Source organism: Saimiri boliviensis, chromosome 4 (genome assembly GCF_048565385.1).
Source record: "Saimiri boliviensis isolate mSaiBol1 chromosome 4, mSaiBol1.pri, whole genome shotgun sequence".
Lineage (NCBI taxonomy): Eukaryota > Metazoa > Chordata > Mammalia > Primates > Cebidae > Saimiri > Saimiri boliviensis.
In genome coordinates this window covers 7,012,968-7,026,578 of record NC_133452.1, presented here as the reverse complement: position 1 = coordinate 7,026,578, position 13,611 = coordinate 7,012,968, and the positions used below count along the sequence as shown (strand labels likewise).

General features: G+C 37.5%; 1 protein-coding gene across 7 annotated transcripts in view; it reads left to right on the top strand.

Annotated features, from left to right (window-relative positions):
• Positions 1-13,611, top strand: part of QKI (QKI, KH domain containing RNA binding) — a 169,427-nt gene that overhangs the window by 141,857 nt on the left and 13,959 nt on the right. For 5 of the 7 annotated variants that reach the window (XR_005578496.2, XM_039465548.2, XM_039465582.2 and 2 more), the window contains exons 5-6: positions 11,026-11,113; positions 12,475-12,774. Coding sequence is in view for 6 of the 7 variants with exons in the window: in XM_039465548.2 (XP_039321482.1) it covers positions 11,026-11,113; positions 12,475-12,774 (388 nt within the window). In the remaining variant the exon portion in view is untranslated. The remainder of the gene's footprint in view (positions 1-11,025; positions 11,114-12,474; positions 12,775-13,611) is intronic. The other 2 variants (XM_039465555.2, XM_039465577.2) reach the window with 1 other exon arrangement.

Genomic DNA, 13,611 nt, shown 5'->3' with positions numbered 1-13,611 from the left:
GTGAAGAGGTATGCTCCTAATACCATGTAGCCAAATCCATTAAAAGTTCTTTCATGGGAAATTAGGAGAGTTTCACACTCACAGTGTCTTAGTTTGATTTCTGTCCTTATAACAATACCTGAAACTGGGTAATTAATAAAGAAAATGAATTTATTTCTTAGTTATAGAGGCTGGGGAGTCCGAGGTCAAAAGGCAGCATCTGGTGAGAACCTTCTTGCTGGTAGGGACTGTGCAGTGTCCTCAGGCAGCACAGACACCACATGGTAAGGAGGTACGTGAGCTAATGTGTTCGCCCAGGGTCTGTCTTCCTCCTCTTATGAAGCCACCAGTTTTCCTCCTGTAATAATCCATTAATTCATTAAGGGACTGATCCATTCATGAAGGCAGAGCCCTCATGATCCAGTTACCTGCCACATTGAGGATTAAGTTTCAACGTGAGTTTTGGAGGGGACATTAAAATCATAGCACACAGTAACAAAGCTACTTATTCCTATAGGAATTTCAGTAATCAAAGATTTCAGGGGAAACTGTATAGCTATTATTATGAAACCAAGTTATTACAGGGCAAATCCAGAGTTGAATTAATTCTACCTCTGGTACCAGACCAGTTGCCTTTTTTTCATCACTAACAGACTGTTTCTTAAATATTTATACAAAATATGTAAAGCACCAGCCACCCCAACAAAGAGCTCCTCATGTTGGAGGACAGGGGTATGGATCAAATTTTAACCAGTAATGGCCAGCCAGTGTGAATGTTGTTATCTAATTCATTGATTCCTGATTCCATTTCTTCTCATGAAAACTCATCTGTTAGAAAAATATCAGTGCTTGCATATATGTGTGTGTAAGGATATAGGAAAACACAAAATCAGTTTCTCCTGCTATACTCTCACAACACCGAGTCGTTCTGTGATCTCTGGTCATCAAAATTTGTAGGGATTTCTCCCCACTGTCAGCAGCCAGTCGATTCTGACTCCTCAGCAGACACCAGCTGGGTGTCCTCTAATACAGTCCCGTTCTGACACTGTTTACCTGGAGACAGCATTAGGTCCCACGGGTGGAGGGCTCCGGTTCCACAAGACTTCTCCCACTTCAGGTACCAGTCACAAGTCGTAGGTGGAAGCCTATCCTTTTTGCTTACCTTACTTTATTCTAGCTTAGCCTCCTCTGAGGTTCAAGATTTTAGTAATTTGTGTTGAAGATTTCATTAGACGTCTGATGAAACAACAAAGTAAAATAAGACAGGCAGCAACCAAAATTAATTAGCTCCTCTGGTGTTACCACCATGACTACATCTGAAAATAATTTGGGTATAAGTGAAACTAGCAGTCGTGACTTAAAATTGCTTTAAATAACAGGTAGCTTTCTACCTCTACTCTTCTTTGAGGTTGTCAAGATTGTGCTCGGTAGCTTAGAAATCTCATGAATATCTCCTGATGAAAAGCATTTGCTTTGAAAAGTCAGAATCACTTTGAAAAGTACTTCATTACTATGATGAATACATTATACAGCATTACCTTGAAAGTCTTGCAAGAGCAATTGGAGTGAATTAACAGTTTAATCACAGATCTTCATGAGTAAGTTTAATACTCACAGTTAACTACCTGAAATTGTATGCAATATTTTTTGCTTAAACGGTTGACTCTTGAACATAGTAGGGGTTAGGGGAACCACTCCTACTTGCAGTTGAAAATTTATGCTTAATTTTGACTTCCCAAAAATATAGCTGGCTATTGACTGGAAGCATTACTGATAACAGTCAATAAACACATATTTTATATGTTACTTATATTGTATATTCCTACAAGCTACAGAAAAGAAAATGTTATTAAGAAAATCATAAGGAAGAGAAAATACATTTACTATTCAGGTAGAAGTAGATTATCATGAAATTCTTCATCTTCATACTGAGTAAGCAGAGGAGGAGGAGAGGTTGGTCTTGCTGTCTCAGGGCTGGCAGAGGCAGAAAAATGTTCGTATAAAAGTGGACCTGCACAGTTCAAGCCCATATTGTTGAAGCATTCAGCTGCACACTCATGTTTTCTAGAGAAGTAATCTATAGTTATCATGAGATCCTTAAAGCTGTTTGTGTTTCCCCATGCCTTTTCAATTGGTCTTCCACTGCACCCTGTGCAAACTCTATCACCAGTTACACTTTATTGAACTTACTTTACCTTTCTATCTGAAAGCTCATTCTGAATATATATGAGTTTAATATATTTTCACTCTCAGAACGTTTTGTCAGGCAGTCATCAAGACATCTTACAGGTTCACCCCACCTCTAAGCCCCCTCCCCACCACTACCACCACAGTGGGTATACTTTTCTTAGTTTTTGCCTGTCTCACTTCTCAAAACTAAGATTTTTAGATAGTCATAATTTTCAGGTTTCTTTTTTTTTTTTTTATTCTCCCCTTTTGAGACGGAGTTTCGCCTTTGTTGCCTAGGCTGGAATGCGATGGTGAGATCTCGGCTCACTGCAACCTCTGCCTCCTGGGTTCAGGTGATTTTTCTGCCTCAGCCTCCCAAATAGCTAGGATTATAGGCGTGCACTGCCGTGCCTGGCTACTTTTGTATTTTTAGTAGAGACGGGGTTTCACCATGTTGGTCAAGCAAGCCTTGAACTCCTGACCTCAAGTGATCCACCCACTTCAGCCTCCCAAAGTGCTGGGATTACCGGAGTCAGCCACCATGCCTGGTGCAGGTTCCTATTTATCTTTTCTTATAGAACAAGGATCTCTTAAACTCCTAATTGGTATTTATATGTCCCACCTTCCAGCCCAACCATGTAATCTAATAATACTCATCTAAAATAACAATCAACTTTGGAGGTCTCTTTTTTTTAAATCTATAAAATGATGTGGCTCTAATGCTAGTATGCAGCCTGAGTTGTGAAACATATAAATCTTTCAAAAGTTTATCATGCCTATTAAGCTTACTATTAATAAAATCACAAATTGTTTCACCCTGTATTTAGCATTGGAAGAAATAAGTACTTATTATTGAGACTTGTCTTTTGTTTTTCTGAGATTATTACTGCTTTTAAATGGATCTGTTTGTACCTTGTTGAAGAGAGGCAGAACATACTGTCTTAAGGTAAAAATCTTTGTTAGTTTTAAGGGCGGTGGAGGTGGGGGCGGTGCATCGTGTTCAGGTGTTTTAAGCTTTTCTGGTTAAATAAAGTGCCTCACAATTTGTCTCTACCTTGCTTTATCTGTGGAAAGTTGTTGATTGGTTAAACCGGAGTCGAGAACTGAAAAAGGGGACAGGCTGTAATACAGATTTAGGAACTACGAAAAGCACCTTTTACCTCAGGGCTGGAATAAAAGATAAGCTATGTAATGATGGGACCAAGACTTTGTTCCCTGACTTTGTGCCACTTGGCTAATGCAGTAACCTCAGGAACTCAGAGGAGAGGACCCTGGTTGACTGCTTCTGGTGCGCATGGAGGGAAGGGGCTGCATAGTGAGGCTGTATCTGGAGGTGCTGGGAAAGAAGCATGGAGCCAGGAGACAGCTGCCTCTCGCAAGTGCATAGCTGAAAGGAGCACACACAGGAAGGAGAACATCTCTCTTCCCTCATCCAGCTCTTCAGGGTTGGCCGCTTTAACCACCCACACTATGCCTCAGTTATGAGAACCTCACAGAAAACCAGCTGGCAAAGTAGTAGTAGTTGTAGAGCCCTGCATTAAGCATTGGAAAGCACATGGCGGGTCATTTTGGAGCTTAGTAACTGCCACATCATCTTGGAGAAAAATTTAGAAAATAATGTGAAAGCATGTTTTTCTACCAGCTGTATAGGGTAAGTTGGAGTAAATTGACCAACAAGATTAATATTCAGCTATCTACTTGACATCTCCAGTTAGGTGTTTAAGATCAATATTTCAGATGTAACCTTTCAAAAGAGAACTTCTGGTTCCATATTCCTCGACTTTTATCATCTCATTACCCGGAGCCACCATCTACTTTATTGCTTAATTCAAGAACCTAAACAACATGGTTTAGTTTCTCCGTTTCCCTTACCCTGTGTATCCAACTGATCGTCAGGCCCTGGCAGGTTATCATAACTCTTCTCATCTCTTGATTGGTTTGACCTCTACCCCAATCCAGTTCATCCTCTTCTGTTGCCTGGACCCTATTAAAGCTCATGACCCATCTCAGTAATGATGCTGAAGTCCCCAGCAGTCCATCCACAAACTAGCGGAGTGAGGCTTTAAAGGCAATTTTTTTTTTGTCCCTTCCCTCTTGAAAACCATTATTTAAATTAAGTCAATCAAGTTCTTTGGCACCTTCTGTCTGCCAACGCCGTTAGACCAGATCAAGGTGGTAATTGGCATCAAAATTCTCTATAAAATGTGGTCACACTTTATTGTTTCTCTGCCATTTGTTATACTGTAAGTAAATTAGTCATGTATTTTTTTGTTTGGAAAACCTTTTCTACCCATTATTTCAAATTTATAGAAAAGTAATTCATTTTTAAGATTGAGCACATTCATTTTTGCAAGGCTTTAGTGGCTACAAGGAACGTGGGTTTATTGGTTATTGGTGAATTTATGGAATTCATGAGAAGTTTAAAAACATCAAAAAATAGAGAAACTGAGATAGCACGTGGCTATATATGATTAATCACCCCAAAAATAAGCACCATTAATTTATGAAAGTAAGACCAATATGTGTGAAAGTGCTTAGAAAAGCCTGCACTCTGGGAGAAGACAATGACCTGTGTTATTGAGAAACACGTAGGATGCTTCTAATAGGAGCCTTGGAGAGAAAAGCACCAGGTCTACTCTGGGGGATTGTGGACAGATGACTTTGACTAAAGCAAAACATTTACAAGCAGGGTTCCTCATATAAATTATTCAATGTTCTGAATGCTGTAGAGTTTGGACCTTTGTGATAGGCAGTGGTTCAAATTATTTTCTTAGATGACATAGTTTTAATGATTTGGATTTGTTTCTGTTCTCTGTTAATTACATTGTAGTTTTTTAAATGTATATAGATTTAAAAATAATTATAAATTTAAAATAAATTATATATACAATACGTGTAATATAAATTTTAAAATAAACATGATTTTTTAACATGAGGTCTTCGATGAATTCAAAAGATAATTCCACTTAAAGGCATCATAAGACTGGAGAAAGTATAATGCAATGAATGCTTAAAACAGGAGAATGGCTGGACACAGTGGCTCATACCTGTAAATCCCAGTGCTTTGGGAGGCCGAGGCAGGCGGATCACCTTAGATCAGGAGTTCAAAACCAGCCTGGCCAACATGATGAAACCCTGTCTCTTTTTTTTTTTTTTTTGAGACGGAGTTTCGCTCTTGTTACCCAGGCTGGAGTGCAATGGCGCGATCTCGGCTCACCGCAACCTCAGCCTCCTGGGTTAAGGCAATTCTCCTGCCTCAGCCTCCTGAGTAGCTGGGATTACAGGCACGCGCCACCATGCCCAGCTAATTTTTTGTATTTTTAGTAGAGACGGGGTTTCACCATGTCGACCAGGATGGTCTCGAACTCTCGACCTCGTGATCCACCCGCCTTGGCCTCCCAAAGTGCTGGGATTACAGGCTTGAGCCACCGCGCCCGGCCCTCTCTTTTTTAAAAAACAAAAAATTATCCAGGCGTGGTGGTACATGCCTGTAATCGCAGCTACTTGGGAGGCTGCAGCAGGAGAATCACTTGAACTTAGGAGGCAGAGGTTGCAGTGAGCCAAGATGATGCCATTGCTTTCCAGCCTGGGCGACAAGAGTGAGACTCTGTACCAAAAAAAAAAAAAAAACAAACAAAAAACATGAGGACTTTAAATCAGGTATTCTGGGGTTGGAAGCCAGTTTTGCAGTGTGAACTTGTATAACTTTGGATAAGCTACTTACCCTACCTGAGCCTCAGGAATAATGTACTGCCAATACCACAGATTTGTTAGGAAGCATAAATGATTATGAAGATCTTATGTCTAATTCTAGAAAAGTTGAGCAGTGTATGCATAACAGTAAACATTTGTATCTGTTTAACATAGCTGTTAAACATAGTTGATGATACACCTGTATTTTACTGTAATATGCATAACTTTAAAAATATATTTATACATTTTTATAATTTATTAATTGCAAGATTCCAAAATTTCAGAAAACTGTGTTTCTATTCTCTTCACCCCACTTAGTGTGAGTATTTTTCTCTTTGTTACATATTGGATTATAGGAGTATTCCCCAGACTCTACTGGATGTTACAGAATCTGTGGCATATTATCTTTTATAAATCTGAAAAATTTTGAAATTCTCAAGGCACTTCCCCGATGCCACAGGTTTTAGCTATTAGGTGTATGTTATATTTTTGAGCTTTTATGTTTCAAAAATAAAGTGTTATTTGTTGTATTTTAATAATGTTTGCATAATATTTTCCTTAAAAATACAAGGGCAATATTCATCTGCCCTGTGACTCAGTGACTCTACTCATAAGTATTTCTCCAAGGTAAATGAAAACTTATTCACAAACAAGCCTTGTATGAGAATTTTCAGAGTGACTGTGTTCACGTATTAAAAAAGTGGAAACAATCAAATGTCTGTAGCAGAAGAGGTAAATTACACACTACTCAACCATTAAATGAACTATGGTGACATGCAGCAATATGGATGAGTCTGACAGCTGTTATAGTGAGGAAAAGAAATTGAAGACAAAAGATTATGCCTTCATTATCTGAACATCTAGTTGGGGCAGGTTAAATCAGATGGATGTAGGCCTTCAGATACAAGGAGAATTTCTGGGTTTGTGGAAATGTCCTGTGACACTATTTAGCCATAAAAAATAATAAGATCCTGTCATTTGCAACAGCATGGATGAAACTGGAAGTCATTATGTTAAGTGAAATAAGCCAGGCGCTGAAAGAATCTTCACATGTTCTTACTTTTTTGTGGGAGCTAAAAAAACTTCAGACAATTGAACTCATGGAGATAGAATGTAGAGTGATGGTTACCAGAGGCTGGGAAGAGTAGTTGGGAGGGTGGTTGGAATGGTCGATAGGTACAATAATATAGTTAGAATGAATAAAATCTAGTGTTCAATGACACAACAGCTTGACTGCAATCAATAGTTTATCATACATTTAAAAATAAGTGTAAGTGGATTGTTTATAATACCAAGAAATGGTAAATGCTTGAGGTGATGGATACCCCACTTACCCTGATATGATTAATATGCATTGTATGCCTGTTTCAAAATATCACATGTACCTTATAAATACATATACCTACTGTGTGCCCACAAAAACTTGAAAAAAAAAAATCCTGATTGGATATTGCCCTTAAGATCTTGGGAGTCCACTGCATGTGAATTTTGCTTCGATTTTTAAAAATGATTCTCGAATATGAGGCAAGTACTTAGGGAATATAAGGCAAGTACTTAGGAAATCAGAAGTTACAAGATTCCAGATAATCACTTGAATTCAATGTTACAAAATATGATTTTAATGACTCATGTTACAAATGTGAAAGTCAGTGTTCTGTCTCTGTAGGGGCACTCATTCCTGATTAAGGTTCTATAGGGTACTTTGTGAACTATCTGGAGTTGACATGTACACCTTCAGGATGCCCTGTTTGATCAGTTGTTATTTTTGAGAAAAAAGAGGTCAGATAAACTAACTGGTCTGAAGACTGGCTCATAGAAGTTCTAGAGCCTCTGGACTATAGAAGAAACTTAATTTTCTCATCAGAACTTATATTTGAAAAAGAGGTGACATACACTTTCAACAGTGTTTTGAGCAGGTACATGCTGCTAAACCTCATTGTCAAAACCAGGACAGTAAGGTTGAAATAACCAGTTTAATATGAAAGTAATTCTATAATGAACCATGTTGTCCCTTAAGACACATAGGATCATCTTCTGTGAAGAGAGTGGTGGGGAGTGGTCAGGACTTTAGGGTGAAGCCCATCTGGACTGAGACCACCTAGGATCAAATTCTAGCTCTGCTGACTACATCCTGTGCTTCTCTGGGAGGCATTAGTGTACCCTGCTATAATGTGGCTGTCCTCTGGTGTAATATACTGTCACCTCCAGTAATACCATATGGCAGGCTACACCAGGATCTCCTCATGAAGCCTATGCTGCTCTTATTTTTGTTCCTTTAGGGCGATCTCTCCTCTGTTTTCATTATCCTGCACCCTGCAAATTACACAAGTGTGCACACAGTGGTGTACGCAAGCATTTCTTCCATCATTTTTCTCTGTGACTTTCTCCCATGTTTGACACTCCATTGCCAGATAATGAATAGTTACTTTGTTATCCAAAAGGAGCAGTTCAATGCAAACATGTTTTCAAGCACCTGTTCCTTCTGCAGGAAACACTTCTTTCATCTTTGTTTCCTCCTTGATGGAATTAAATTTGCCCACTTATTTACTGATACTTTCAAACTTGTATCACTTCTTTCTCACTGTGGTAGATGACTGGAAGTAAACCTACTGCCCTTCTTTTTCTTTCTCTTTTTTTTTTTTAAATTTAGAGTATAATTTATAATACTTTTGGTATTTCATTTTTATATATAAATTAAATTTGAAACAACTTTCGATAAGTTTTAACTTTCAGATGACTAGTTTTAGCAAAGATGTTTAAGAAGTTTTATTATAATGGATTTAATTCTTCTCTTCCAAGGGTGGCTTACTTATTTTTTTGTTCATCTTTGTACAAGTTGATAGGATTAAAATTCCATAGGCATGCAAGTATCTAGTACCTGTAACTGCAAAGTAGGTTTTTAAAAATTTGGCAGTAGCATATAAAACATTGTCTTTTATGTTTCACTCATATTTTTCTTTAATTCTTGTGATTTACTGAAAGCTCACTCAGCAGTTCTGTTATTATATTACACCATTCACTGTTGTAATGCCAAAAATGGAATTTTGTGTACAGCTTTGATAGAAAGGAGCACTGAGAAGCTTGTCATGTGTCCTGGTTTTCCTTCCCCTTTTATGAATCAGAGAGGAACAAAACTATATCAGAAAATGTTTCATTGAGTTACTTTCATTGTAAATATCACGAAGTCATATAAAGTTATTAGGATTAAATAATACATAAAAGTAGAGGGCACTTAGTTCTATCTCTACACAGACTTTGATAGGTAGACCCTCATCTGCTTTATTTTGCTCTGGCTAAAGTTTATGGTGGACTTAAACATTTGGGATTTGGAAATAAAGACTTCTCATACCAGTCACTTAAAAGTTCTAGCAAATAACTTGGGAGTGGCTGTAGGAACACAGGTTAGGCAGTGGTAACAAAGAAATAAGCCCTATTCTCATGCATCTTTGGGAGTGGTGATAGGCAACAGACTATAATTTGAGGGAGAAACAGTTAACCTTGTCAGTAGGTTCTTGGAGATAAGAACTTTAAACAAAATGAGTATAATGAAACCTTTTTCCCCTCAGTGTTAAAATGAAAGGATGTTGAGAGCAGTGCATTATTTGAGGACCTACTGTCCATTGTTTCACTTAAAGTTAGTTTTGAAGAACATACCACATTAGTGAGGATCTGCTGTAATCTATGGATGGCCTTTGGAAAAGGAAGGTAGTATTTAGGTTGAAGTTTGTGGGGATGGGCATGCGTAGGATTTGGAAAGAAAGAGGGGCAGAAAAGTACACAAGGGAGCATTTAAGGATGGAAGAAGTGGGAGTGTGCACAGAAATGAGTGGTGCAGAGCAGTCTGATTTGACTTTACGATATTCCTTACATACGTGTGAAAAGTAGTAGGTTAATGGACTTAACTTGAGAAGATTATTTTCGGACCAGAGATCATAGGCAGTTGAAGTCTTTTATATTTTTAGATAGTAAGAAACCATGAAAGTGTTTGAGACATGAGAATGTTAAGAAACATGAAGAAAATTGTGATTTGGGCACTTAATCTGATCTTTGTGTATAGATTGATTGGAAAAACAGACACCATTAGCAACATGCTTTAGTAGTTTGGGTGCTGTGCCAAAAAGTGACTAGAACAGTAAATGGAAAAGTGGAAGGAATTCAAGGTAAATGGAATGGCCAAAGATTTTGATGATTAAAGACTCTCCTGATTTACAGTTTTAGCATGGTTATTGTTAGTGCCCCTTTTTGATTTTAAATGTTTCCTGCTTTGGACAATATGGTGACCCTAAAGATAGATTGCTGTACCATTGATAGCACTTGCCAACCAGATTGAAAGAGGAGACGGGTATGGTGGCATAAGAGAGCTAAATAACACAGTTTTTATAACTTCTTAAAATTTCACTGAATTTTCCTGTTTTGAAGAATTAAGCATAAAATTTCCTTTCCTAAATTCTACAATCAAATCTTTATGTGTTTAAAATTCTGTGTGTGTATGTGTTTAATGAACACATCTGAGTTTTGGAGTATTCAGCAAAATGATAGATGCTGGCTGGGTGCAGTGGCTCACACTTGTAACCTTAGCACTTTGGGAGGCTGAGGCAGGAGGCTCACTTTAAGCCAGGAGTTCAAGACCAGCCTTGGCTACAAAACTAGGCCTTGTCTCTGCAAAAATTTAGCCAGGCATGGTGGCGCATGCCTTTAGTCCTGGCTACTTGGGAGGTTGCAGTGAAAGGATCTCTTGAACCTAGGAATTCAGTGGCAGTGAGCTAGGATCATGCCACTGTACTCCAGCCTGGGTAACAGAGCAAGACCCTATATCTAAACAAAATAAGATTAACGAAAATAATTTTAAAATGATAGATGCTGAAGAGAATATGGTATATTTAGTCTTGTCTCATATTTTCATTCATTTCGGTTTAAAAGCAAAGCTTTCTAGGAGAACTTTAATAAAGCAGTGTAGCTGACAGAAATTTTTCAGATAGATCAATATCCTGAATATCAACATGCCATCACTGAGGAAACAGGCTTCTTTGTGTTAGCACCTTTTGGTTCCCAATCATTTTTTCCCCTATTGAAACAGGTGACTATAGTCATATGATACTTAACTTTAAGGCTTATTTGTAGATATAGCTGTTATATTTGTGGACAGTCTCAAATGCTTTTATCTCGTGTGTTTTCCATGTGTAGGCAGAAGGAGAAGACAGCCTGAAGAAGATGCAGCTGATGGAGCTTGCAATTCTGAATGGTACCTACAGAGATGCCAACATTAAATCACGTAAGAATGAGCCCTGAGGCCCAGGGTTACCTCTGTCTCCGCTGTTTTGTCTACAAACTTTTTTCCTTTTTGGCAGCACAACGCAAGAACAGTTTATACAAAGTGAACAGTTGAAGTAATTCTGTCACTTGATATGGGACTGACAATCTTTATTTTTAATGCTTTCATGAATTGAGGACACCCTTGATTTTTTTTTTTTTATGCCAGCATGTTGAAGTTTTGAGTTTATAAACTTATTTTAATGAAATCTCAATCTCTAAATTCAGGAGTTTAAGAAAGTTTCTATTTGGTTAACTACAGATGTAAAGCTTCTAGCTTATCTTGTTAAATTTATGCAAAAGACAAAATTTTGAAAGCCTATATAAAAGGTGAATTTCAAGTCTATCTGAATGAAATGGCCCTCTGTGGAGTACTGGCCTTTCACTTTGCTTGCATGTTTTCCCTCCAGTATTTTTCCCTGTTGATTTCATATGTGAGTTCACAGAGATCAGTGGGTGATAATTCTTTTTCAGTCCTATTTTTCTTTTATATGTATCTGCATGTTTTTATAAACCATAAGAGGATAGCTTTTTTATGTTTAAAATGAAATAATGTGAAATTTATGTCTTGAAACAATTTAAGGTTCATACATGTCATTTATATGAACACATCATATTTAATTACTGATTATTTTTAAAAAACACATAAAATTTTAAAGTTCTAGCCAACTTTCCAAAATGCAGGCAACTTAGTGGGTTTAAAAGTAGTTACTTTACAAATTGTTTCTATTGATTTACTCATAAAAATATGAGTATATCTTTAATAGGAATTTAGAAATAGAGCTTGTTAATATTTTCTATGACGTTCCTACAGATGCTGGAAATTTACATATATGCCTAGTGATTACTTGACTAACTTAATGCAATAAAAATTATTCTTACTTTACTTTGAAACCAAAGGTGTACTTTAAATAGAAATATACCAAAACTGTTTCTGTGGACTCTCGTTACAAATTATTTTTTAACATCTGTTAGTGCAAGTGTTTCATTGTGCTTTTGCATGTACTTTAGTCTTAAGAAATCTTAAAAACATAGATACATCAAGTATATGAACTAAATATAACCTATTTAATGGTGTCCTTCATTTTTTTTACAATGGCTTTTTAATTTTTGCACATTCTTAATCACATTGGGAAAGGGAAAGCTGTTTGCATTTGATTGGTGTGCTTTGGCATTTTTGTGTGATCGGCGCATGTACTAATGATTTCCTTTTATTTTTCTTCTTTCCTGCTTTTTCCTTTCTTTTTCCTACTCCCCTCTCATTTTCCCATATTTTATACTGCTGTCTCTACACTTCTTTCTAAATTTCCTTGCTTACTGTAGCAGCCCTTGCCTTTTCTCTTGCAGCAACAGCCCAGGCTGCTCCAAGGATTATTACCGGGCCTGCGCCGGTTCTCCCACCAGCTGCCCTGCGTACTCCTACGCCAGCTGGCCCTACCATAATGCCTTTGATCAGACAAATACAGACCGCTGTCATGCCAAACGGAACTCCTCACCCAACTGCTGCAATAGTTCCTCCAGGGCCCGAAGCTGGCTTAATCTATACGCCCTATGAGTACCCTTACACATTGGCACCAGCTACATCAATCCTTGAGTATCCTATTGAACCTAGTGGTGTATTAGGTAAGTTCTTCTCCCCATGGGCTTAACAGCATTCTTCTTTATAAATATTTTTGCTCCCCCAGATTGTGAAATGATTTTATCAGTTTTGGAAAGGCAAGACAAGTTTCCATTAGGAAAGACTGAAAACTACATTTTGTTTTATTTCAGCCTCTCATAAGCATTCCCCTTTGAAATAATTGCACCTTAAATTTATTCAGGTCTACTTTGGTAACTCAGGTTCAGTTTGGTTGGGTAAATCTGTTGTGTACATTTTAACAGATACTTTTTATATTTGACATTACTGATGACATTCGGAGTTTTAGGTCCCACGCCATTGGCCTGTCACCTCCATCAACTCCACTTCTCACGGCCCAAACTTAGATTTATTTTGTTTCACAGATTTATGTAGTTGTTGGAAAAAGTTTAAACTTCCATTTGGTATTTTCAGATTTTTATAAAATCCGTATTATTGTATGTGTTCTGTAATATTTGCGATCACTTAAAATATGAAAGGGACCAGGTAAATACAGTCATGCATCGCTTAACAACAGGGATACAGTCTAAGAATTGCCTTGTCAGGCAGTTTCATCATTTGGTGTACATCATAGAGTGTACTTTCACAGACATAGTTGATAGAGTTTACTACACACTTAGGCTGTGTGGTATAGCCATTATAATCTTAGGTGACCACTACATGTGGTCCATCATTGACCAGATGTTGTTATGCAGCGCATGACTGTAGTTGCATTCATAAGATTTTTCATTTCTTGTCTTTTGAAGTCCTAGTCATATTAAACATGAGAGAGAACTCTTAATTTCAGTAGTACCATGTAGAATAGTTAAATAAATACCAAATCA